General features: G+C 35.4%; 1 protein-coding gene across 9 annotated transcripts in view; it reads left to right on the top strand.

Moving 5' to 3' along the window:
- Positions 1-27,861, top strand: part of NRF1 (nuclear respiratory factor 1) — a 118,808-nt gene that overhangs the window by 26,326 nt on the left and 64,621 nt on the right. For 3 of the 9 annotated variants that reach the window (XM_025045826.1, XM_025045825.1, XM_025045824.1), the window contains 3 exons: positions 9,179-9,410; positions 18,320-18,434; positions 21,444-21,570. In XM_025045826.1, coding sequence (XP_024901594.1) covers positions 9,188-9,410; positions 18,320-18,434; positions 21,444-21,570 — 465 coding nt within the window. In that variant the 5' untranslated portion in view covers positions 9,179-9,187. Of the gene's footprint in view, positions 1-124; positions 183-583; positions 659-9,175; positions 9,411-18,319; positions 18,435-21,443; positions 21,571-27,861 lie in introns of all 9 variants that reach the window. The other 6 variants (XM_025045820.1, XM_025045828.1, XM_025045827.1 and 3 more) reach the window with 3 other exon arrangements.

Genomic DNA, 27,861 nt, shown 5'->3' with positions numbered 1-27,861 from the left:
CACTTATTCCTTCATAATTTTATCCAGAAACAAGTTCAGTTATCTCAAAAGAAAAATCATGCATTGAACTGTCTGCCAGAATCTAAGAAACAGCTTTAACTGAATGTTGGTTGTATAATAACAGATCCAGCAGGATTGAGGCCCACCCTACAAGCGGCCAGGCAACAATGCTATATTTCACAGTAAGCAGATCTGAATAAAAGTGTCCTTTGTGTTTGTCTGAGACTGAGGGGTGGGACTTGTGGCAATTTATGTTATTTCTCCTTAATGGAGATTGAAGCAGCCTCTAATCCTGCTATCACATGACAACTATTTATTTGATTTTTGGTAATTTGGGAAGCAGCTGTGGACAAATGATTTTCCTGCAAAAAAAGCCAGCTGCATTCTGTCCATTTGCAATTAAATGCCTGGGCACGCTAAACTTCCTATCCATCATGTTTCTAATCCTGTGATAGCTTCAGTAACTTACCTGCTTTTTATTGACATTTATAGCTGTTAATAAGGCATCCGAATATTTGAGAATGCATTTTCTAATCCTTTTTACCATTGTCATCAGCATTAATTAGGTACCTTCTCCATTCAGGGCACTGTGCCAGACACCGGGTTGTAAGCTGTAAGGTGTTGTACAATGCGGATAGACTACTTCCCTCTTTGACAGGTGGGTCAGCATTAGCTTTATTTTTAGCAGATTAAATTGCAGTGCAAAGAAAGAATCTGGTTTGGAGGCGACTGAGAGCTGTGTTGCTTTGAGTCTGCTGTCTGGGTGTTCATTGATTTCCCCCCATGTGCTTTCACAAGCTGTTGCCTCTGCCTGTGGTGCCCTTCTTTCATCGTGGCACCCGACATACTCCTTGCTGAAGACTGTTCTCCTTCATGGTATTTACTTGATGTCCTTGCAGTCTTCTCCGTACCCTTAGCCCTTGTTGGTTATCACTAGAATTTGATTTTTTTTTTTAATGGCAAAAGCCTTCTTTCTTAACTATTAATTTTCACCTTTTTTAAAGCTCTTATAACCAAGAGAATTAAGAAACAATCAGAGAACTGGGTAGGTAGAGTCTTCTGTAATGACTAAAAGAATTAGCTTTACTTTTGATTGTGAACACCTAGGGCAGGGGAGAGACAGTGACAGTCTGTCTTTGCAGTGTTGAATTTTCACAAGAGAGGTTGGTCTGAATTGTCATATGAACCTATTGTCTTAAAAAGTTCTTTAACAGTGATATATAATAATGACCTGTAATTGAGAAACAAGTTCATTTCAAACCTAAAAAATAGGATGTAGAACTGTGCTGTTGAGTGTGAGAGCCACAGCCACATGTGGCTATTTAAATCAAAACTAAATAAAAGTAAAATTTTAATTCTTTAGTCATAGTTGTCACATTTCATGTAGTCAATAGCCACATGTGATTATTGGCTACTGTTTTGGACAGTGTAAATTTAGAACATTTCTATCATCCCAGAAATTTCTTTTAGATACTGCTAATCTAGAACCTGTAGAAGATTTGGTTTAGTTTATAGTATTTGGTGAAGTAGATTCACCTAACTATTTTTTTTCTAAGGAAGGGTGTTCCAGTTGAATTTTAAGCAACCTAAAATTCCTTGTGCTTCTTTTATATTTTTCTTTGGTGTGGCACCCTCTAGTGTTTAAGTTTTGATATAGCTATGTCATCATGAAATCTGTGATTTGAGTCCAAGAACATTGAAATATTTTGGAAAGTTTTGTGGATATATGAATTTTTCTAGCGAGGAGATCTGTAGCTTTAACACATCCTTAAAAGGGTCCATAATTTGGAAAAAGGTCAAGAACTACCCTCTGATACAGGTCCTTGTATTGTCAAAACTCCTAGTTTGTGATCTATAAACACTTTTTCTCCCAATATAAAGATGAATCGTGTAATTTTCCCTTTGGCATGTTTATGCTTTACCTATCCTTTTATGTGGAATAACAACAGCAGCAACAACAGGTTATACTTGATCCAACACTCGTATACCATGTCCCATTTTTAAGCCCTCGTACATATATGTTAACTCATTTGAGCTGTATAATAATTCCATTAAATAGGTTCTGTTACTCTCCCCACTTGAGAAATGATAAAACTAAGGCACAGAAGTCTAGTGATACTTGCCTGAAGTGCTAGTGAGTGTCATAGAGCAAGGATATGAATCTAGTACTTCGACCTCCATAGTCTACCTATAACCTCCTGCTGTAAAAGTGAGGATAAGTCTTTAAGCAGGTATAAGGTGGAATGGAGAGGAACTTTGCATACCTTTGTACATTTTGGGTCCAGTTATATATTTAGAAAAAAATAACTAAATCACTGCAAAGCCATGCTCGAAATTAGAGTTAGTACCCACTATTGATTTTCAGGAAATATGCATAGATCTACATATTCTGCCAAGAACTTAGAGTGATAGATGAAGGTCAAAGCTGCCGTTGCTACCACATTTTCTTTGGTTTTCCAAACAGCTAACCTAGTGTATTCTTTGAATGATATGACAGATCTTTTTGTGACTTTTTGTTACTTTTATTTTCATAAAAATACATTTATCACATTACTGTGATGTCAATTTTGAGGTTTGCTGGAATGTTAGACTTATTAAATATTTTACTTAAACAGTTGTTAAGATAGACTCAAATGGAGAACAATTTGTGGTTATATCTCCTACTTCCCTTTTTGTCTTCCCCCTTCTCACTTCTAAGTGTTCCATTTCTCTTGTCATGAGGCATTTTATACTCTTTAACTTAACCTCACTTTAATGATTCATCATACTCAAGGTTTTCAACTTCCATCAGTGTATGGAAACAAAAACCATAGTGATAGTCTTATAAAAATGTCCTAGATTCACTTTATTGACAGTATAAAATGTCAATACAGTCTATTGTATTGACTTACACAAGTCAATATAAAATTTTGCTGCTCATCAGCACTCTGAGTAATTTCTTATGAGGGTACATTTTTTCTTCCCTTTATATCAATCAGGGCCTAGTAAACCATGGGAGGTATTTCAGAGAATTTAATTCTGGAAATAAATTACACAGGCATTGAACACTGAAAGAACAAAAGGTAGACACTAAGGTAATCCAGATATTAATAACTACAGGAAGCAGCTACCACCCATAGGGCAGGGGGCACAGAAGAGAAGAACCTGGGAGCTCTGAGAGGTCCCCACACAGCTGGTACTCAACTAACAGGGGAGAAGGAACACAGCTGGAGTTGGGAGATGACGCTGTCTGTCCTCTGTCGCTGGAGCAACACTGATAGGAATGAAAAAAGCATGGAAATCCCTCTCCCCTCCTCTTCCCATCTAACACTATTGCCTCCCTCGGTAAAACCTTACAGGAAGCTGACAGGCAAGGTTGCTAAACGAAATTGGCTGACCAAGCCCCGAGCTGGGTGTAGAGCAGTTCAGACCAAGTATGAAAGTGAAAGACAGTAGATGAGTAGCCAGCATAGTCTTATAGGGGAATCACAGAAACTAATTGCCTGGGTATAGCTTTAGTAATTACAAGGTTCAACCAGTCACCCCCAAGCATTCATTAAAGAGCAAATTGTGACAGCTACTATTCATACTTTATAGACTCAAGCCCTGCCTTCAGTGAGCTTGCAATATTGTTTTCACAAAACCATCCACTCATCTAAGTCATTATGTCACATTATGTAAAAGCATCATTATTAACTGGATTATTGGGCTACTATTAGTATGAATGAATATTTACGAATTTTATCAACATAGCGAAATGAAAAATATGTGATTGCGATTATAAAAAATTTTGTTAGTTTCAGATGCTCCAGATTAATAAGTTAATCATACTCAAGGCAAGACTATTTATAAACTTGAAATATGCTATATTCTTTTGGTTCTTAGCATAAGAAAGGGACTTAATTTTTCCTAGTGATAATTTGCTCTAGCATGTCATTAATTTTAAGTTTCAAAAGGTTCAATTTGGAAAGAAAGCTGTATTATAGTTTTAAAGTTTATTTTGTTAAAAGTCAAAGTAATACATTCATGATAAAAGATCAAATAGAAGGACTTAAAGTAAAAATCAATGGCCCTTTGCCACACTCTTCCCCTATCCTTAGTCCCACTTTTTAGAGACACTTTAACTGTTTTTGTTTTATAGTTAAACTATTTTGTTTTTAGTATAATCAAATAATAACCTCTATAACTGAATATGTCTATACCACTTTTTCTAATTTATCAAACTTGGGCATTTTTGACTTCTTGTGTGTAAGAATCGCTTCACAAGTATTCTCTTCCTTTCCTCTCTATTTTTTGATAGTTACCTTGTCATACTAAGTTCTTCCATCTGTTCTTAATAGTATCTTTGGACTCCCTCCAGGTATAAGGATGGAATAATAGTGCTGCTAGCCAGTCATCCTCCACTCACTTCTCAGCCTCTCTCTTGCCTCCTCACTTCTCTCAGCCTTATCTTTTCTTTTACATTGTCATGGTTCATAACCTTAACATTCTGATTTGTATTACATTATATTTTCTGTATTTTTAATCTGTAGTTGGTGTCTGAAATGGAAATCAGTAGACTGCATACATGACTATGGTTTCATTCTCTTCCTCCCTCCAGCCTAGAACCCAGTGGTGTGAGAGGATACTTTTTTCTCTGCAAGTCCAATATCACCTTGGGCTATTTGAAAGAGAAGGTCAAATGGTTTCTTAAGTACCATTTATTACTCAGAATTAAACCACCTTTTATTTGCTTCTATTTTCACTTTGACTTTCTTGTGCAGTTGTTTTTTATTTTTCCAGTCGTGGTGTGATTTTGATCCATTACTCTACACACTCCAAGAATCAAATCTGATTGTTGACTTTAGGCTTTTTTGAGAAAGGCTTTTCTGCTGAGTGAAATTTTTGTCCTGGTTATGGAGTTTAGATTCTGGACAACTCAGGAATATAAATTGAGCCTCTTGCTTTTTTCTGCCCCTGTTTGGGACCTTAGATAGTCTTGCTCTGAGACTTTCCCTTAGGCAGGTCTTGTAGCTTTTCTTTTGATATGATAATGATATTGATTAGACTAGTGCTTTCTTTTATATTTATTTATACCTTGATTAGATTTCCTGGCCAACTCTTTTTCCTACTTTGATTTTTAGAGTAGTCTACACTTAATCTCATCCATGACAAGTGGATTAGACTAAATTTAACTCTCTTTGACTTTTCATTCAAATTCAGTAGCTCCCTTGATATTATGTACTACAACTACCAGGATGCTCTGAGACAAAATTTGTCTTTTTCTGTGTGCCCTTTTCCATTATTTTTCAGTTCCACCTATTCCTGGCCAGGAATGGCAAAAGTAAAAACTACTCTGTCCCAAATCTACCCCCACTCCCAACCCTTTTTAGTTTATAGAATAAAGAAGGACTTATAGATAAGGTACGTGTTGTATTTTTAGGTGATGATCCAGGCTAAGAAGGAGGCTTTAATAAAATTGTTACCATGTTATGTTATTATTTTGGAGAATGATTTTTAAAAAAATGGAGTGTTGACTAATCTATTGAACATCACTAGTTTCAGATGATAGATATACCTTTTTAATTGGATGTCATATTTGGTGTCACCGGTCATTCATTATATGATGCCAGTGCTTTCATCTTGCTTTTCACATTAGTTCAGAGGAACCACTGTGAGGTCTATCTGCTGGATCTCCATTTTGTGTATTGTCATGAAATGATGCTAGAGACATTGGTTCCCTGTAGTTTCCTGGTTTTATATCTAGGAGAACAGTGTCTCAGTTGTAGGGAGTTAATAAAATAAATAAGGGCTTTACTAAGACATGGAAACAATCTACTCGTCCTTTGATGAATGAATAACGATGTGGTACGTATATGCAATGGAATAGTACTCAGCCATAAAAAGACGAAATATTGCCATTTGCAATAACATTGATGGATCTGGAGGGTATCATGCTAAGTGAAATAAGTCGGATGGAGAAGGACAAGAACTGTATGATTTCCTCGTGTGGGATGAAAAACAAAAAGCAACAAATGAACAAACAAAAAAATCGTAGACACAGGCAACAGTATGGTGGTTACCAGAGGGGAAAGTGGGTGGGGGGAGGATGAAGAGGGTAAAGGAGGTCAAATATAGTAATGGAAGGAGATGAGATTTTGGGTGGTGAGCACAGAATGGAATATACCGATGTCGTATTATGAAGTTGCACACCTGAAACTTATATACTGTTATTAACCAATGTTACGCCAATAAATTTTTTTTTAAATCAGAAAGAAACAGAAGGGCCTTTTAGATGCCTGACTCGAAACCTTTTTTGTCCAATTAGAAAAACCATGTTGGAGATAGATGTCTAATTTAAAGGTTAAGAAATTGAGGCCTGGTTCTTATGAGACTATTCAGATAATGAGTCAAGGATAGAATTGTAAAGGTATAGGAATTCTGGCATCATCATCAAATTACTATTGAGCATTTATGTGCCAGGCACTGTTCCTCACTTTATCTGATGACCTCATTTAATCTTCATATCCTTCCCCCGGCCCTGCCCCCATAGCCTCATATCCTTTTGAGGATAGGAACTATATATATATTTTTTTTTTTCTATTAAAAAAATGTTGAAATTGAGGCTTAGAGGTTAAATAACTTATTCAGGAGTTCTGGATATCTGATAATAATCTGTGCTGTTTTTGAAAATTCATATTATCTAATATATTTTCATCTATTAGCAGTTCTTATCAGTTTTGCTATTTGGAGAATGTGACTCCTCATGGATGAAAGCTAAAAAACATCACTAAAATGGCTTGGGGAGGGTGGGGCATGATGATCTCCAGCAGTAGGTGTATGCCAGTCATATCTGGTTTCGGACAACGTATTTTACATATTATTTTTTAAAAAACATCGAAAACATCATTTACAAGTGTCCCACTCTGGTTTAAAGAAATCTGAAATGTCTTTGCTTTTGCTTTTTACAGAGTATGCTGAATAAAAATGGTTAGAGAGGCTGAAGGATGGGATAGGGAGAGAGGTATAAAGAGATGAGGCACTGGACAGAAGTGACAAGCCTGTAAAGCAGACAGCCCTATTGATTTATGCTGTAAACCGCATTCTGGAGAGAGGAATTGAAATCCATTATGCCAAGTGCATAGCGTACAAATCTCTTTAAAAAGCAGTTAGATGCCATCTAATCTCAAATCATTTAAAAATGATTTTGAAGTACCCAGAATTCTGAAATGCCCTTAAGACTAGAAGAACAGTGAAATGAGTGGAAAAATAGTATTTTAATGCCATCTTTCTCTTATATGTTTAATTGTGTGTCTTAAATAGTATGTTAAATTGCATTTTAGATAGATGCGTACAGATCTGGGAGGTAGGCTGTATTCCCGTGAATATTCTGAAACACTCCAAACACAGGATATGAAAGAAACCTTATTAGGTACCTCTCTTTACAATTTTTTTCTTTTATTTTGACAATTTCAGACTTTTAGAAAAGTTGCAAGAATATTATAAAGAACACATACATGTGGAATCCAAAGAACAAAATAAGCAAGCAATAAAACCAGACACAAACTCATAGATACAGAGAACATTTTGAATGTTACCAGATGGGAGGGGATTTGGGGGGTAGGTGAAAAAGGGAGAAGGGATTAAGAAGTACAAAATAGTTGCAGAATAGACATGGAGATGTAAAGGATAACAAAAGGAATGTAGTCAATAATATTGTAATAACTATGTATGATGTCAGATGGGTACTAGATTTATTAGGGTCATCACTTTGTGAGTTATATAGATGTCTAATCACTATGTTGTACACTTGAAACTAATATAGCATTGTATGTCAACTATAATTGAAAAATAAAAATATTTTTTAAAAAAGAACTCTTATTACCCAGATTTATCAAATGTTAGCATTTTACTATGTTTTCTTTATATTTTCCCCTCTCTCTCCATTAAATACATACCATTGTACCAGGTACCTCTTCAAAAACTCCATTTTAAGAAACAAGGCTGTGAGTTTATTCATGAAGGTATTTATGCCACATAGAGCTACAGGACTGGGAGATGACTTCAAGCAGAAAAGAAAATATAGAAAAGAAGGTTCAAATGATAGCTGTTTATTAGATTACTAATATTTTGGATATGTCGCATCCTGGGGTTTTCTTGTAATTAAAATGAATTTTATTTTAAAATACAGAATACTCCTTGAAGTAACCAAGTAGTCTCAAAGTTAAGAATCACTGAGTTAGAAGGATAAGTTATGATGATATGTATCATGGTATGAGAGTGAAAAGAGATAATTAAACGTTAAAGCCGCCCCCTACCCCAATTGGAAATAGCATAAAAATATAAAGCAGAAATCAGGAGTCTCGGAAAAGTTAAAAATTGGGCAGCTACATAGAAATAATATAAACCAAGAAGTGGTCATTTTTTAAAAGATTTTTGAGGAACCAGTATGCAAAGTTTTATATACAGGGATGTTTACTGCACTGATGTTTATAATAGCAAAACTTTGGAAGCAGCCTCACTATGTATCAGTAGGTGATTGATTGCATAATTATTGCACATCCATAACAATGGTCTGTAGCTATTTAGAAATATCTGTTAGATCTGTGTGTTTCAGCATGTCAAATTTTCAGATATATTATAATATGAAAAAAGCAACCTATAGAATAATATGTATAATATGAATCTTTATTTTAAATCACATATGTATGCTTCAAAACTTTAAGGATAACGCATCTCTCTGTAGAAGAGTAGTAGAAGAGTTGACCTTCATCTTACTACTTTTGAATTACTGCATCATTTTAGGGTTTACAAGAAGTGCAGTTTTATAAGCAGAAAAACCAATTTGAGTAGTTGAATTTTTGGAAAAAAATTACAAAGAAATATGTTAAATATTTCTTTTACTAAGTTTTAATGTCTGCAGTGTCAAATGCCATGTCACTAGGATCTTTTAAATATCTTTTTATTGTTATATGTAATATCAAGGGTATTTATTTTGTGACATGAGGCATAAAATTAGAACAGTGAATTTCTATCAGGTTTTATATAAGGAAAATATTCTACCATGTTTAGGTCATATTTGAATGGTGATTCCCATTTCCTGTGACTTGGTGTGGTGAAAGAGTAGATATAGTGAAATCTACTCTTTAAGGAAATCTCTCAGTTTAAGCATTGTCTTACATTACACACTTAATTCTGTTCATTACCTTTTTTCTGACAGTAGATCTTCATGGAGGAACACGGAGTGACCCAAACCGAACACATGGCTACCATTGAAGCCCATGCAGTGGCCCAACAAGTACAGCAGGTCCATGTGGCCACCTACCCGGAACACAGTATGCTGAGTGCTGATGAAGACTCACCTTCTTCTCCAGAGGACACCTCTTACGATGATTCAGACATACTCAACTCCACAGCAGCTGATGAGGTAACAGCCCATCTGGCTGCTGCAGGTAATGTTGCTTGAATTGGAAGCTCTTGGTACCACACATACTTGACAGAACCTAGGATGCAGGCAGGCACTCTTATATTTATCTTCATGATTTTGTTTTAAGCCTTGCATTTGCAACTTGTGCCTGTATTATACTGGGACTTAAGTTCTAGAATCAAATACTATTAATTATATGACTTTGGTTTGGTTTTTTCACCCATTCTAACAATCTTTTGACTTTTAACTGAAGCATTTAGTCCACTTACATTCAATGTAATCACTGATATATTTAGGTTTGAGTTTATCATGTTTACTATATGTTTTTTCTTTATCCCTCTTGTTCGGTATTTACTTTTCCTTCATGTTTCCTTTTTGAGTGATTGAAAAGTTGTGGTTTTTGTTGTTGTTGTTAGTTTGGAAGTTAATATACTCACTATTAGTCGTATCCCTAGAAATTATAATATACATCTTTTAATTATTTCAAATTAATATGTAATTGGTACTTTTGTCCTCTTTTTTAAAAAATAATTTTTCAATTATGGTTAACATACAATATATTAGTTCAGGTGTGCGACGTAGTGATTAGACACTTATATAATGTACAAAGTGATTACCCCAATAAATCTAGTACCCGTCTGACACCATACATAGTTAGCTAGGTTAAGGGAGACTCAGATATGGCCCCTGCCTGTGGCAGGTAGAGGGCTCAACAAAGGGACAGTAGCTTCTGCTATCACTTCTGCCTTGGAGAAAGCTACTTTTCCAGCCCTTATCCTGAAGCCAGATAATTCCATTCTTCTCCAGATGTCCCTAGCGCCTTTTAAGCTGCTGTCCCAGAACTGAAGCTCAAAGTAAATGAGTTTATATCAATGAGGAACATCTGGCAGCCTTCTCTCACTCAGCCAGAATCTCCATTGGTTTTCACAGCCAGAGGTTATAGGGACTTCTCTCCCTGCACTGGAACCCTGCACTGGGGAGCCTTGTGTGTCAGATTGGGTGGGACCCCTTGCTCTTCAGAAGGGAACTCCCTAGCCCTCCTAGTTCTCAACTACCACATGTGAGTGTGAGAGCAGCCTGTTCTGCGTCTCTGCCTGTCCTGTCAGTCTCAGTGTGGCTTTTTCTACATATCCTTAGTTATAGGACTTCCGTTCAGCTAGATTTCAGGTGATTCTCAGTATGGTTCTATAATTTAGTTATAATTTTGAGATGGTTGTAGGAGGAAGAGAGCACAGTGTTTACCTACTCCATCATCTTGACTGGAAGCTACTTTTGTCCTCTTTAGGGATAATGCAAGTTTCTTAGAGCACTTGAATTTTATTCTTCTAACCCTGACCTGCTTTTGTTGTCCTGTGCATTAATTCTTTGTATATTTTAAGCCCTATAAGACATTATTTTTGTTTTATACAACTTGTCTCTGAAAATTTTTCTTCTGCCTAAAGATGCCATTTAGTATTTCCTTCAGCATGGATCTGCTAGTAGCAGTCTCTCAGCTCTCGCTTGTCTGAGAATGTTGTTATTTAACCTTCAATATTGAAGAATATTCTCACTGGCTATGGAATTCTAGTTGCCAGTTATTTTCTTTCTTCATAATGAAGATGCTCTTCCACCGTCTTCTGGTTTCCATGCTTGCTTTTGAGAATTCAGCTATTTCTAACAGCTGTTCCTTTGAAAGTTATCCCTTATACAGGCCCCTTCTCCAACTGCTTTTATGATTTTCTTTGTCTTTAGTTTTTGTGATATATCTGGCTCTCACTATTCTTCTCATTTATTTTGTTTGCAATTCTTTGAACATCATGAATCTGGATTGATGCCTTTCATGAATTCTGGAAAATCTTAGCCACTAGATTTTACTTCAGTTTTGCTTCTGCTCCATTCCATCTCTTTTCCTTCAATGACTATACTTAAATACGTTGTCTTCCTTACTGAGTCTTTTATGTCTCTTACCCTCTATTCTGTATTACCATGCTTTTGTCCGTTTATGCTTAATTCTAAGTAGTTCCTTCTAAGTTTAAGTTTTCTCTTTAGCTGTGTCTAAGGTGCTTTTAAATCTCTCTTAAGTTACTGATTTTAGTAATAGCTAATTATTTTATTTTGTTTTCTAGTTTTGAATTTCTAGTGTGTTTTTTTTCTTCCAAATTTGTACTATTACTGTTTTCAGTTATAGTAGGAAAAAATTTTAATCTCCATGAGTAAAGTAAGCATTATGATTTTACAATCCATTTGGTAATTCTACTCTCTGAAGTGCTTGTGGTTCTTTTCTGTTATATGTTGTTAGTGCTTGTTCTTGTTCGAGTTGTTTTTTCTCTTCATGTATTGGTTATATTGAATGAATGCTGGATACTGCTTTTGAAAGATTATTTTTAGAAATAATTTGGGGTCTAGAATATCATCATCCTTTAGAGAGGGTTTTTGTTTGCTTCTGCCAGATGCCTGAGGGCACTAGCAATCCTGGATCATCTTAATCCAATTTAACATTTTGAGATTTTCTGGGCCACTAAATGACTTAAAGCTGAGCTATATTTTGTACCTTTCTCTTTACTATTTACATTGTACATTTAGTATTAAGTGGAAGATTCCATGTAAACCAGGCCTGTGTGGATCTAATATTGTATCTATCTTAGAAGATACTTTGGAAAAGCTGGGCAGGAAATCAATGATCAGGAATGGCCAAAAAACTACATCCTTCTGGTATATGCTGTATTTAAGTGGAGGAAGACAGATGTAATGAAGAATAACCTTATTACTGTCAGTTGCTATGTATTTCTGGAATGGTGAATGTAAAAATAAGACAATGGCAAAACACATATTAAGTATTTGTAAAATGTATTTTTGAAATTTTTATACTTCCCAGAAGAGGGCATCCTAACATAATGAATCCAAGTCAACTTCTTTCCTGGGAAGGAAGATGCTTTTGAGGCAGTTTTGCTGCATTGTCATAGTGTTAAGATTAGGAGAGGACTTGTTTTCTTACATGTTTTCTTGTGCATATTGTGAAAGTTCCTCTTGATGTTAGTTTTCAAATTCTTTTGACAGTATCCCACAGTAATACATTTTACATTGTGATCTAGAATATAGACATGCATGTATAACAGAAATGACACTTTCTCATGAAGTATAATAACTTACCTCTACTACAAATGATGCATTCTCTGATATGTTCCAGTCTCTTTTACTTTATTTCATTTTATTTAAACAAACAAAAAGCAAAACTACTCATGAGCCACCAAAGGGCCAGAAGCCTGCCCTTTAAAATATGCTGCTTGAAGGTTTACTTGGTGGGAAACGAAAGGCAAAGATAGGAACATTTTCAACTTTACCAGATATTCCAAATGCCTTTCCAAATTGTTGCATTAATTTACATTCCCACTGTACTAGAGTGCCTGTTGTTTCTTATCCTCACCACATTTGGTATTGTTGATCGTTTTTTGTTTCTTTTTTTGCCAGTCTGATGAGTATGAAATAATATTTTACTCTTGGTTTAATTTGCTTTGTTCTGCTTACTAGAGCTCTTGGCCAGTTTAGGAAGATAAGATAGAGCACCATTTCAGAACTTTATTAACTACTTATTTTTCTTTTGCATATTTCTTGTTTATACTTTTGTTCATTTTCCAACTGCATGTCTTTTTCTTATTGACTTTTAAGAGTTATTGATATATTTTTAATTCCTTTCTTGGTAATATGTATACAGTTATCTTCTCCCAGTTTGTTGCCCACTTCCTCCCCCAATATTTTATTTCCTTTTGTTCACAAAGGTTTTGATTTATATTATTGTGAAATTTATCAGTCTTTTACCTTTATCCTTTTGGCATCTTAAGAGATTTTTTTTTAATAATAATTTTTTATTTTAATTACAGTTGGGATACAACATCGTATTAGTTTCAGGCATATAACATAATGATTAGACATTTATATAACTTATGAAATGTTCACCCCAATAAATCTAGTACGTAACTACCAAATTGTACTTAATTCCTTCCCCTTTTTTACCCACTCCTCTAACCCCCCTCCCATCTGGCAACTATCAAAATGTTCTCTGTATCCATGAGTTTGTTTCTGTTTTGTTTGTCTATTTATTTTGTTCTTTAGATTCCACATGTAAGTGAAATTACATGCCATCTGTCTTTCTTTGTCTTACAGTACTAAGCACAATACCTCCAGGGCCCATCTGTGTTGTTGTGGATGGCAAGACTCCATTTCTTTTTTTATGGTTTAGTAATGTTCCATTGTATATGTACCAGTTCTTTAACCATTCATCCATTGATGAACACTATTGATGCCTCCATATTTTGGCTATTGTAAATAATGCTGCAATGAATATGTAGATTCACATGTCCCTTTGAAGTAGTGTTTTGGATTTCTCCAGATAAATACCCAGAAGTGAGATTACTGGGTCCTTTGTCTCCTGTCATAACCTTTGTTTTAAAGTTTATTTTGTCTGGTATAAATATTGTTTGTTTTGTTTGTTTTCATTTTTTTTTCATCTTATATTTATTTCTTTGTTTTTCATTTTGATGAAATATCTCTTCCATCCCTTTACTTTCACTCTGGTATTTCTTTCGATTTGAGATGAGTCTTTTGTAGGCAGTATAGGTGAGGGTCTTGTTTTCTCATCCATTCAGTCACTCTTTTGATTGGAACATTTAATCCATTTACATTTAAAATAATTGTTGATATATACTTATTGCCATTTTACAATTCATATTTTTCATCTCTTTTTCCTTCTATCTTAAAACTAGTTTGGTGGTGGTGAACTACTTATCTTATTCTTGTCTGGGAAGCTCTTTATCGGTCCATGAATTCTAAACGATAGCTTTGCTGGGTGATCTTGGTGGTAAGTTCTTGCTTTTCATCACTTTAAATATTTCATGCCAATCCTTTTCAGCCTGCAAAGTTTCTGTTGAGAAATCAACTGACAGTCTTATGGGAGCTCCCTTGTAGGTAACTAATTCCTTTTCTCTTGCTGCTTTTAAGATTCTCTCTTTGTCTTTAACCTTTACCATTTTAATTATGATGTGTCTTGCTGTGGGCCTCTTTGGGTTCATCTTTTTGGGGACTCTGAGCTTCCTGGGCTTTTATATCTGTTTCTTTCACCAGGTGAGGGAAGTTTTCTGTCATTATTTCTTTAAATAGATTTTCAATTCCTCGCTCTCTCTCTTCTTCTGGTACCCCCATAATGCAAATGTTGATGTGCTCGATGTTGTTCCAGAGGCCCTTTTTTTTCTGGATCATTTTTTTCTTCTGGCTATTCTGATTGGGTGTTTTCTGCTAACTTATTTTCTAAATTGCTGATTTGATCCTCTGCTTCATTTCTACTATTGACTCCTTCTATTGTATTCTTCATTTCTGACTAGTTCTTTTTCATGTTTTCTATCTCCAATTTTAAGTTTCCTATCTCTATTTTTATGTTTCCTATCTCTTTGTTAAAGTTCTCACTGACTTTATCTACTCATCCCCTAAGTTTATTGAGCATCCTTATAACCAGTGTTTCAAACTCTGCATCTGGTAGATTGCCCGTCTCTGTCTTATTTGGTTCTGTTTCTGGAGCTTTGTTCTGTTCATTCATTTGGGACATGTTTCTTTGTCTCCCCATTTTGGTTGCCTCCCTGTGTTTGTTTCTGTGTATTAGGTAGGGCTGATATGTCTCCCAGTCTTAGTGGAGTGGCCTTATGTAGTAGGTGTCCTGTGGGGCTCAGTGGCGCAGTCTTCCTTGGTCATCTGAGCCAGGTACTCTAAGTGTGTCTTTTTTATGGGTTGTGTGTGCCCTCCTGTTGTAGTTGAGCTTTGGTTGCTGATGGTATGTCAGTGGGAGGGATTGACCCTCAGGCTGATTGTGAGGACTGGCCAGTGAGGAACTGACTCTATGGAGCAAGATTTGCTTTAGCAGGGCTCTGGTGCCTGCCCGTCTGTCCTTTGGTGTGTTGTCCTCTGATGCAGCCCCATGTGGTGATCCAGCTCGGTCAGAAGCCAGCCACAGGGCTCGCCTTTCCTCCTGGGAGGAGCTCTGCTGCAGGCCATGTTCAGCTATAGCCTGTTCCCTACCCAGGGCCACCTGGCAAGAGTCACCAAGCAATCTGCAGATGGCTACCTCCTGTGCTAGGCTCTGAGGTTCCTTAAGAAGCAAGGTTGAGAACCAAGGCCGGCTGCTGCTAGTGCCAGGCTTGAGGCTGCTCAGCAAGAGATATGGGGGCACATTGAGTCCAGATGCTGCTTGTTTGGGTTTTGTGAACCTATGAGAGACTTTAGGAAAGTATGTGGCATGAGACAAGGTAGGCCATTTGTATGGAAAAACCACTGGAAGTGGCTTGGATGGGCCCACCTGTTGGGAGGGGCAGAGTCTCAGGGAATCACTTGGGTGGGGACATCCTGTGTTAGCCAGGTTGACGGAGACTCAAATATGGCAGCCATCTGAATCTAGAAGCTGGGAGGGGGGAAGGCTCAACAGACAATGGCTTCTGCTTGTACTTCTGTCTGGGAGAAAGCTTCCTTTCAGCCTTCACCCTGAATCCAGGCAACCCAGTTCCTCCCTGCATGTCACTGGTGCTTTTTGAGCTGCTGACCCAGCAAGTGAGTCTGTCAGTGAGTAAGTCTGCATGCAGGCCCCTTAAGAGGAATGTCTACAACTTCAGCTGCCCTCTCTCTCACTCAGCCACAATCTTCACTGGTTTTCACAGCCAGAAGTTGTGGGAACTTTTCTTCCCAGCACTAGAACCCTGGGCTGGGGAGCCCAGTTTGGGGCTAGGACCACTTGCTTCTCTCGGGGGAGCTTCACAGCCAAGATATCCCTCCCAATTCTCAACCGCCACAGGTGGGTGTGACACCATCCCATTTGGCATCTCCGCCCCTCCTACTAGTCTTGAGATGTCCTCCTCTGTATGTTCCCAGTTGTAGGACTTCTGTTCAGCTAGACTTCAGGTGACTCCCAGTGATGGTTGTTCTGTAGTTTAGTTATAATTTTGTTGTGTTGTGGGAGGAGGCGAGCACAGCATTTACCTACTCTGCCATCTTGACCTGAACTCTTGTTTAGGGATTCTTAACAATGAGTTTATAAATACTCTCCAATAGTTCGAGGTAGAGGTTTTTGTTTTTGTTTTTGTTTTTGTTTTATTGATGTTGCTATTTTACATCTAGGTGTTTAATCTACCTGGAATTTATTTTCGTGTATGGTATGATGTAGGGATCTAGTTTCATTATCTTTTCATACAGTCAGTTGTTTCAGCACCATACTTTTAATAGTCTATCCGTTTACCTACCTCTGTCTTCTGCCACAGGAGAGTGTTTGTGAACTCTTAATTCAGTTGTATTGGTTTAGTTGTCTATCTTACATTCAGTTTCACATTGTTTTAATTTTAATTTAATTTGTCATATGATCCAGCAGTTCCACCTCTGGGTATTTATTCTAAACAATTGAAATCAGGATCTTGTAGAGATATTTGCACTCTCATGTTTATTGCAGCATTATTCACAATAGCCAAGATGTGGAAATAACCTAAAAGTTCACTGACAGTTGAATGGATAAAGAAAATGTGGTATGTACATATACAATGGTATATTATTCAGCTCTTTAAAAAAGAAGGGAATCTTGCCATATGTGACAACATGGATGAAACTTGAGGACATGATACTAAGTGATTCCACTTATATAAGATATCTAAACAAGTCAAACTCATAAAAGCAGACAGTAGAATGATGGTTGCCAGGGCTGGGGAGTGGAAATACAGAGCTGCTGTTCGACAGGTATACAGTTTCAGTTGTGCAAGATGAATAAATTCTAGAGATCTGCTATAGTTAACAGTTCTGTATCACACACTTAAAACTCATATTAAGTGTTCTTACTACAATTGAAAAAAAATAAAATGTTGGAAAAAGTGCAGCACAAGACTTTTTCCTCTCTCAGCTGTTTATGATGGAAAGGAAGGTAAAAAGTATTAATTAATTTTTTGACTTGCCGTGGGGCTCTTTAGAAGGGTTTATTTAAGTCATAGTGATTAGACTTCTAAACAACATGTAGAAAAGTTCGTCAAGATTTTCAGGGAGCCTTATTTTAATTGAGCCACTTAGAACATATAGAACATATATGCCAGTATAAATGTGAGCAATTAAACTTAATTTTAATTTAAGTCATTTACAGGATTCATAAAGAGGGATAAAGGTGGATCATCAGTTTAAAAAAAGAAAAAGGAATGTCCTTGATATGTTGAGATTCCACAAATCAAAGACTCCAGTAGTTCCTTAGGGCCTACTCTTTATTTTAGTCATTAGTTTCAGGATAAGGCGACCAACTTTTATTATCATTTTTTCCGTAGAGTGGGACAGTTGCCATCTCTTTTCTGCCAGAATGTTTTCATCAACTCAACCTTGTTGTCAGCAACTCCATTTGGGGCAAAATTTTCTGATATACAAGAAAAAGTTTTAACTAAGATGCTATTTTTCCAGAAAGTCCTCTTATAGGTGTTATTGGAGTTCCAAGTATGGGTGATTATCTCTGACTTCCTTAACTTGGCTGTGTCTTGGGGTAATGGAAAAAGGGACATAGGGATGGAAATGAAATTTGAAATCTGTAGTTTTGGGGGCAGGTGCAAGCTCTTCCTCTCAATGCTGCAATTTCATCTAGCACCTCTGAGACTATTGCCTTAACACTATGGGCATGACAGCAAAACAAAACAAAAAACATGTAAATTCAAGCTGGTATGTAGTGAGGAGGTGTAAATCATTCACTTTTTTTAATGATTTATTGTAAGTTTTATTGATAAATTAAAATATGATTCATGTTGAACAACAATGAATGAAATATATTGGTAATATCAGGAATACTCTATATTTATTGATAACATATTAGGAAATAAATATAACCTTTTTCGTACCTTTAATTGTATCCTGTCTTGTACAGTTAACAGGCTCTGCCTAATCTCAGCACACGCATTATTATTTCAGGTCCTGTAGGAATGGCTGCTGCTGCTGCTGTGGCAACAGGAAAGAAGCGGAAACGGCCTCATGTGTTTGAGTCTAATCCATCTATCCGGAAGAGACAGCAAACACGTTTGCTTCGGTGAGGGCTTCCTTATTCATATTGTTGCTGTTTCCCAAATATTTCAGTTTGGATGACAGAGTTCGAACACACATTATTAGGTTCACCGAGGATACCAAGTTAGATCTCTTTATGACAGAATTAGACTTTAGAGTACTCTTATAAAATTAAATACGTGCAACTAAAAATATGATTAACAGATTATATATCATATAAATTAATTCAAGGATAATTTATATGCCTCCTATGTGCCAGGCATTGTTCTAGGCCTTGGGGATATAACAGTGAATAAAACAAATTCCCCTAACAAGCTTATATTCTAGAGAAGGGGAAAAGAAAATAAACAAACAGGTAATATGTCAGATGATGATAGGCGCTATGGAAAAAAAAAGTGGAGTAAGGAAAATAGAAATAGGGGGTTTATGGAGATTAGAGTCATTCTCCACCCCCACCCTCACCCCCCACTTTTTAAAAATATGTATGGTCTGGGGAGATCCTTTTTGATAAGGCAGTCTTTGAACAGAGACCTGAAGTAAGGGAAGGGGCAACTGTGTGGATGTCTAGGGGAAGAGCATTTCCCCAAGGGAAATAGGGAACAGCAAGAGGAAAAGGTTTGAAGTGGAAAGGAATATGGTAGGCACGTTTAAGGAATAGCTATGGTAGTCACGTTTGAGGAATAGCTAGGGAGAGACTGAGAGGCAATGTGGTTAGAGTGGCAGTGGAGAGCCACATCATGGGGTCTTTTGGTTCAGTATAAGAGCTTTGACTCTTACTCTGAGTGAAGTGGGAAATCAATGAAGGCTGTTGACCAAAGCAATGATATGGTCTGATTTACATTTGAAAGGGATCACTCAGGTTACTGTATTGAGAATAGACTCTGAGAGTACAAGAATGGAAGCAGGGAGACAAGTTAGGTTATTATAGTAATCTAGGCCAGAAATAATCGTGTCTTAAAACCAGTGTAGTAGCAGCAAAGGTGGTAAGAGGTGGTCAGATTTTGGATGTTTTTCAGAAGTCAGATCCAGCATGATTCATTGATGGATTGGATGTGGGGTATGAGATAAAAAGGACTGAAGGATGACCTTAAGGTTATTGGTCTGATTAATGGAAGGATTGAGATGATACTTATTGGAAGAGGAGCAGATATAGGAGTGAGGGTAGGGCAGAATCAGGAATTTGGTTTTGGACATGTTAAGTGTGATATTTCCTAACCATGAGGTAGTGGTAAATAATAAGCGATTGTACAGTTGGACATATTATTCTGGAATTCAAAGGAGAGACTTAGCAGAAGATATAAGCATATAAGTAGTATTTAAAACTATGAGACTGGAAGAGATCACCTGGGGAGTGAGTGTGGACTGAGGCCTGGGAAATCCTCTTTGATAAGGCAATCTTTGAATGGAGACCTGAGTAAGGGAAGGGGCAACTATGTTGATGTCCAAGGGAAGAGCTTTAGAGATTGGAGAGATGAAAGGAACTAGAAAAGAGTCTAAGAAGTGACCAGTGAATCAGGAGGAAAACCAAGAGAAGTGGTATCCTGGAAATCATGTGTAAAAAGTGTTTCAAGAAAGAGGGCGTGTGATCAGCATTGTCAAATGTTGCTGGCAGGTTGAACAAGATGCCAATGGATCACTAGATTTAGCAACATGGAGATCGTGGTTAAAACTTGATAATAGTATTTTCAAAGGAGTGATAAGGATGAAAGGATTAGAGTGTCTTCAAGAAAATGGGAAGAGAGGAATTAGAGACAGTGAATATAATACAGACCATTCCTTCAAGGAATGCCACCGTATTTCTTGTTTTGTATGTGGTCCTTTTCTTGTTTTTATTTTTTCTGAAGAGTTTGTAGGCTGCAAAGAAAGATTAATATGTAAGTGTGGTACATAGAGGAGTTAATATTTTGACAAGTTGCACAACATGTATTCATATATGATAAGAAATTTCGTCTATAAAACGTTTCAGAAATTTTTCTTATAATGTTTTAAAACTATATTCAGATTTTCTAGATATTTATTGGACTGTTGATTCCAAATGGAGTGCCAGTCCATGTAAATGGTATGTGACAAAATCTAGAAAATATGGTCTAGATTAAGAACATAAGAAGATTATAAGAAACTGAAAGAAAAATCCAAACAGTATTTAACAGTAGCTTTCAGCAGATAAAGAGGTTATATATCACTAGACAAGCAGTTCTTCTCATTTCTTTTAATGGTAGTATAAGCAAGAGGAATTAGAATGTATTACATATAGGAATATATTTGCTGTAAAGGACATAGATACAACAGTACGTGCTTTTGGAGAAAGATGGAAAACTTTAAATGTGTTGGCTTTGCTTCATTTGAATTGGCATGACTCACCAGTACCTTGAAAGGGTAGACTATGTTCTCAGAAGATATGGAATGTAGTACTTTAAAATAATCTCCCATGATTATTTAGGAAAAGAACAGAGGAAAAGGTTTCATCCAGTGTTGATATATTTGTATCCTCATTTGTAAAATACTGCAGGGCAGAATTAGTGTTTATATCACAATGAAAATCTTGAAATGACAACATTTTTGAAGTAGTATTTTTGTATAAAGTCATGTCAGTGAGACAAATGATGACCATATCAATCAAAGAAATTAGAAGCAGTTCATTTAAGCCCCCTTCATTAAACATGGAGATGATATAATAAAGTATAAGAGGAATCTCAGCAGTAATCTTTATCATTATTAGTAGCACTCAACGAAAATCCCTTTGGTGTTGCAAAGATTAGGAAGATGATACTTGCCATGTTTAGCGTTGTGTCATGGCCATGTCCTGAGGTACACCTGTAACAGACCCTCATGTCAGTGGGTTGGTCATTGGTCTTTGGGACAACATACTTTACTGAATGGGATATCAAACCTCACACTCTCTCTTCCACATTCAGGTTAAAGAAAATGTATCTAATCATCATAAATTGTCTCAGGTCAAAGTAAATTTTATGTCTGTGTCACTGTAATTTTTATCTTTTTTAACCGATTTTATTCTTTTTTCATTCTGATTCAGGAAACTTCGAGCCACATTAGATGAATATACTACTCGAGTGGGACAGCAAGCTATTGTCCTCTGTATCTCACCCTCCAAACCCAACCCTGTTTTTAAAGTGTTTGGTGCAGCACCTTTGGAGAATGTGGTAAGAAAACTGCTGTGTTCTCAGATACCTTTTGATTTCTGTCAGTTGTTGTTAACATTCTCGTGATCCTCTGTCTAGCGTGATGGTCATTGCTTCTGTCCTCCTTATCCAGGGTAGCGGGGTTTTCAAACTACTTTATTTTATTTTTTTATAAGAGCTTATTTTAGCCAAACCGATGACAGTTGCTTGGAAGCAAGATCTCAAATGCTCCTGTTTTTAGACTACTTTATGCAGCTCAGAATAAAAAGGATCATTTCTGTTTCCAATTCCTATAACAAGGTATTTTACCTTACCAGATGTAATAGGAAAAAATGATGTTGTGTTTGTTAAGAAACCAATGGAGTATTTTGTAAGCAATTGCTGATTTATGTCAGAAACAAAATGGTAGATAATTCCGAAATGTAAACTTCATAAGGCAAAGCTGGGAGAATTTTATTCATCACTGATATTTGAGTTGCATATTTAAAATCACTTAGATTTATTCAAAGATTCGATTTAACACTTTGCTTCAATTTTGATTGTATACCTATCCATAGCTAACTTTATAAAACTATTATTTACCCTTGCATACTTAATGCTACATGGACTACTCTTTGGCCAAAAATACTTTGAATCATTAGTAGAATAATGATCTGTCCAGATTTAAATTGCATTTTGTTTTTATTAGCATAAAATTTATTAAGTTAAAATGACATTTATTAGATTGCTCCCATATTGAATGTAGACAGTTAAATAGTTCAGAATTAGTAATTACTTGAGATTTTGTTAGTTGCATTGTTTTTTTTTTTTCCTACAAATATACAAACATTGTTATTCTTTCTTAATGTTTCTGAGTTTTGTTTTGAGGTTGCCCCCAAATTCCTGAGGCCCTAGAATAGGGTGAATATTAGGACCTTTCCTTAGAAGAATATGGTAGAAGCTTCTAGTTCAAAATGGTGCTTGACAAGCAGCCCTTAGTGTCATACTGTTGACATACATGAAATCTAAGCATGTCTTCTTATTCAGTATTAAAAAATTTAAATATTATACTCCTAATGTGATCTATGAAAAAGACTCATCTAGAAGACTCAGAAAAATACCTCCGAAAATTGCTCACTGAAAAATCCAAAAGAAAGTTTTAGGAAACTGTGAGTCGTACATAGAATATAAAAAGATTTACAGACTCAATAAAAGAACAGTCATATAATAGACTAGACTGAGAGAAAAAGCAGCAGATATTTTTCCATTGCCTGAGATGTGATAAATATGGCTAAAGCATAAATATAGCTAAAAAATAAACACCATTAGAATTAGAAGCAGAACATATCCATCTTCAAAAGCACTAAAGAAGGATAAAAACCCAAGTTCATATACAAAAGATAGAAAACAAGGGAAGGAATTTAAAAAACAAAATACAAAGTATAGAACAAAATAATATTAATATAAGTGAGACTAATTAATTCTGTTATAAACCATAAATATAAACTCCCTTGTTAAAGACAAAGATTTTCTTTCAGATTGGAACAACAATCCAAATCAAAACCCAATTCTGTTCAATTCATGTGATATACTTACAATGACTCAGAAATGTTTAAGGTAGCTGCAAATAATACCATCAAGAAAGTGAAAAAAATCCACAGAATTCGAGAAAATATTTGCAAATAATAAATCTTGTAAAGAACTTGTATCCGGAGATATACCTCTTATAACTCAACAATCGTTAAGAAGAAAATGAGCCAATTTTAAAATGGCTTAGAATCCAAATAGGTATTTTTCCAAAGAAGATACAGAAATGGACAGCAAGCATCTGAGCACTAATAGTTAATAATAATTAATCATTAGGGAAATTAAAATCAAAATCGCAGAGAGAGTCCACTTCACACACAATGGAATGACGGTAGTCAACAAGATGGATAATTGTAAGTGTTGGTAAGGATGTGGGAAATCAGAATTCTTGTATGTTGCTGTTGGGAATCTAGAATGATGCAGCCGCATTGGAAAACAGTTTGGCAACTTCTCAGAGTGTTAAAAGTAGAGTTATCTTATGACCTAGGCTTTCCTAAGAGAACTGAAAATAAGACTTAAACACACAGTGGTCACAGCAGCCAAACTTATACACAAAAACTTATACACGATATTCATAGCATTTTTATAATTGCAGCATTTTCATAGTAGCCACAAAGTAGAAACAACCCAGATGTCTATCAACTTGAGAATAGGAAAATAAAATGTGGTATTATCCATATGATGTAATATTATTCAACAATAAAAAGTCATGAAGTCTTGATAAATATTTCAGCATGTATGAACCTTAAAAACATTGTGTTAAGTTAAAGAACCCAGTTATAAAAGACCACATATTATATGATTCCATTTATACGCAGTATCCAGAATAGGCAAATCTGTAAAGACAGAAAGTAGCTTAGTGGTTGCCAGATTGGAGAAGGGTGAGGGAGAAATGGAGACTAACAGCCAAAGGGTGTGGAGGTTTCTTTTAGGGGGGATGAAAATGTTCTAAAATTAGATTATGATGCTTGCACAGCCTACAAATAAACTAAAAAGGATCGAATTGTACACTGTAGATGGGCAAATTATATGGTGTAGTAAGCTGAATAATGGCCCCCAAAGACATCCAGGTCCAATCCCTGGAACCTTCAAATGTCACCTTATATGGCGAAAAGGACTTGGCAGGTGTGATTAAATTAAGGATTGTGAGGTGGGGAGATTAGCCCAGATTATCCAGTAAGGCCCTAAATCTATCACAGTGTCTTTATAAGATGGAGACAAAGGGAGATCGATATAGAAGTAGGAGATGCTTTGGCAGAAGCAAGAGGTTGGATGCAAGGAAGGGGTCAGGAGCCAAGGAATACAGGCTAGACAGTAGCTAGACAAGACAAGGAAATGGATTCTTTTCTAGAGCTTCCAGAAGACCAGTCCTGCCAACAACCTTGAATTTAGCCCACTAAAACTAAGAGAAGGAATTTCTATTGTTGTAAGCCACCAAGTTTGTGATACTTTGTGGCAGCCGGAAACTAATATGTATGTTATGTGAATTTTATCTCAATAAAGCTGTTAAAAATGTTAAAATAACAGACAAAGTTATGTCAGACAAATACCTACAAAAATAAATCATGGATCATAGCATTAATATCAGACAAAGCCAAATTCTCAAGACAAATGAGTATTAACTGAGAACCAGAGGTCATTTAGTATTGATAAGCAGTATAAATTTATAATGAACCTTTTATGCCTCAAGTAACATTAAAGCAAAGCACATAGATCAAAAAGTTAGAAATGTAAGAAACAATTAAAAGTAGGAGGTTTTAATATCTTTGTCAGACCAAGGAAGAAAAATATAAAGAAAAATATAATGATCTGAGTAATAGAACTAATAAGTTTAATATAAAAGATATACTAGCATATGTGAAAAATTACATGAACAGCTATAGATTATAAGAATTGACCATATGTTATTATTAAGCCATAAAGATCTTAATTGTAAAATGCAGAAATTACACAGGCCATATTTTTTTACCATAGTACAGAAAATTTAGAACTTAATGTCAAAAGATTGACAGGAAAAAATTTTCAACCATATAGAAATTTTAAAATACTTCTTAAAAGAAAAACTTAATTTGCAGACTGTTTAGAAATAATAACATAAAACTTGAAAGTTATGATCTAAACTGGTACTCAAAGAAATAGTCATTGCCTTAATTTCTTTTTATATACAAAGAAGATAGAAAAGAAATAAACTTCATCTAATTAAAGAAGCTGGAAAAGTAACAATAAATTAAGTCTAAGAAAAAGAATAAACAAACATATGGAGAAATTAATGAGTTTGTAAACAGAAAAGGTAGAATTGTTACACTCAAGGTAAGGTACTATGAAAAGTCCAATGAAAGAAAAGCTTCTAGCATGCTAATTGGGAAAAAGAAGAAAACAAATGTACAGTCTTAGAAATGAGGTGAGAGTTATAGAGCTAAGAATAGATTGAAAATTGTAAGGAAATTCTGTGCATTAATTCTGTTCTTATAAATTAAAAACCTCAACAAAGTGGATAATTTAGTAAGAAAATAGCCAAAACATATTCAGACCTCAGTAAAATAATAAATGTGCACAAAATTTAACAAGTAATTAAATTATATTGTCCAAAGGGAACCCTGAATATTTTAGGTGACCTATGTTAAACTTTCAAGGTACAGAATATTCTTTAATCTTATATACACTGATATACAAGGTGGTATTAAAGAATTAGATCTCATTGTTTGCATAGTCAGTTATGCAGTATATTGCACATAATCTCGTATTAACAGTTAAAGAAGTGCTTTAGATTTTGTAATAACGTCTAACATTTATTGAGTGCTACTGTGTTCTAGGTATAGTTATAAGCACTTGGCATGTTTTCTTATTTAATAATTTAAAAACTGGTATTTGCATTTTGTTCTCTTGCCTAAAGCCATCATTATTCTTCCTTTTTACTCTTCTAGCTGGAGGCTGCTGAGAACTCTGGAAAAGTTAAAATTCAATAGGGCTGCTCATCTTTGGAATATGGATTTCAGATTCAAGATTGTTTATTGTTTTTGAGAGTTTGTTGAAGAGGGAATGAAAATTTTGGGGGTTTTAATAGTTGTTGAAAATTTTCTTACATTTTCCAGGGTTTTGTTTAATTCTTCATACTGGATTCTATTCAAATTACCTCTTACCCCACAATTGGGGTATATAATAAGGCACTGTAAACAAAGTTAAATGGCCCACAACAAACTGGAAACATTTTTTTCAAAATAATAACAGCAGTTATATGTTATGTAGTTTTTAAAGTTCATGAAGTGTTTACAATTTGCTTGTTTTGTATGTAGCTTTTAAAGCTGACGAGTGTTTACAATGTGCTTGTTTCTGCTAAACACTTTGTGATTTTTAGTTAATCCTCACAATAACCCCATGACATGTATATCTATTATTATCTGGTTTTTACAAATGTAGAAATTGAGGGTTTGAGAGCTTAAGTATTTTGTCCAAGATCACAAGCTAAGTAGTGAACTAATTAATATTCTTCATGTATAAAGATATCTCAAAAATCAATAAAAATATAAACATATTAATCACAAAGACCCAAAGATATGTTTGAGTATGGATTAGATATTAGATGATATTAAGGAATTAATTTTATATTTGTTTGATATGATCATTGTAGTTGTGTATATAAACATCTTTTTTCTAAGATGCATGCTGAAGTATTTAGAAATTTTGCAATATCTAAAATGTTCACTTTTAACCTAGCTTCCTTTTGAAATTTTATCCTAAGGAAATAATTGATTAAACGAGCAAAGATCTATGTGCAGGGGTATTAGTCACTAGTCACTAATTTTTAAAAATTGAGAATAGCCTGAAAGTTCAAAGATAAGGGATTGGTTAGATAAATTGATGATTCATACAGAGATAGGACTACTACACTGCCATTAAACACTGTAACATAGTTCTTTCTATTAACATTTTCAGATGGCAACAGCGTATTAAGTGAAAAAAAGCAGGTTATAGAACCATACATAGAGTTTGATCTTACTTTAAAAGTAAATCTGCATTTTCTACATGTTTATAGATTTGTTGAGTGCACAGGATTGTCGTAACTAATGCTTGTATAGTATAGCAGATTTATAAAACTTTAAATATCCGTATTCTCAACAATTCTGACAATAACCCTGAGATGTAGGTATATCTTTGTTACTATTTTCATTTTACAAATGAGAATGCTAGCTCAAGGAGGTTGTGATTTACCCAAGATGCCCCAACTTCTGAATAATAGAGCCAGGGTTCAACCATTGTAGAGATTTTCATTCACGGTGATAGAATATTGTGTCTTCCATAAATTTGTTCAGGGTATTAATATGGGGTTTCAAATTTAATCTCATTTTCTTAGTCCTTGCCCTGTTTTCTAAAGGAAAACAAATAGAGTTCCTTTCCAGTTCTCCTGCACCGTGAAGGGTCAGGATGGTTGTTATAGGCAAGCACTCACCGCAGCTACTACTGGCTTCTTTCTGGGGAGGGAAGGAGGCAGTTTAAAGGACATTATTCTTGTGCTGGTGAACAGCAAAGGTCACCTCCCCTTTTTCTCCTGGTTAGACCTGCAGAACCAAGAGAAGAGGTGATGAAAGCACCTTGGGTGAGTAAGTGAGTAATGGGGCAAGAGACAGTAGGAAGTAAGAGATAAACCTTATTTATATGTGCAAACGTTAATATGTAGTTTTTAAAGAAGGAAAAAAATTATTTTCATATATATTGAAGATACAAATAACACAAAACAGACATAACAAA

Source organism: Pteropus alecto, unplaced genomic scaffold (assembly GCF_000325575.1).
Source record: "Pteropus alecto unplaced genomic scaffold, ASM32557v1 scaffold22, whole genome shotgun sequence".
NCBI classification, from domain to species: Eukaryota; Metazoa; Chordata; class Mammalia; order Chiroptera; family Pteropodidae; genus Pteropus; species Pteropus alecto.
The sequence above is the reverse complement of the archived record's forward strand: the minus strand, read 5'-3'. Positions and strand labels throughout refer to the sequence as shown.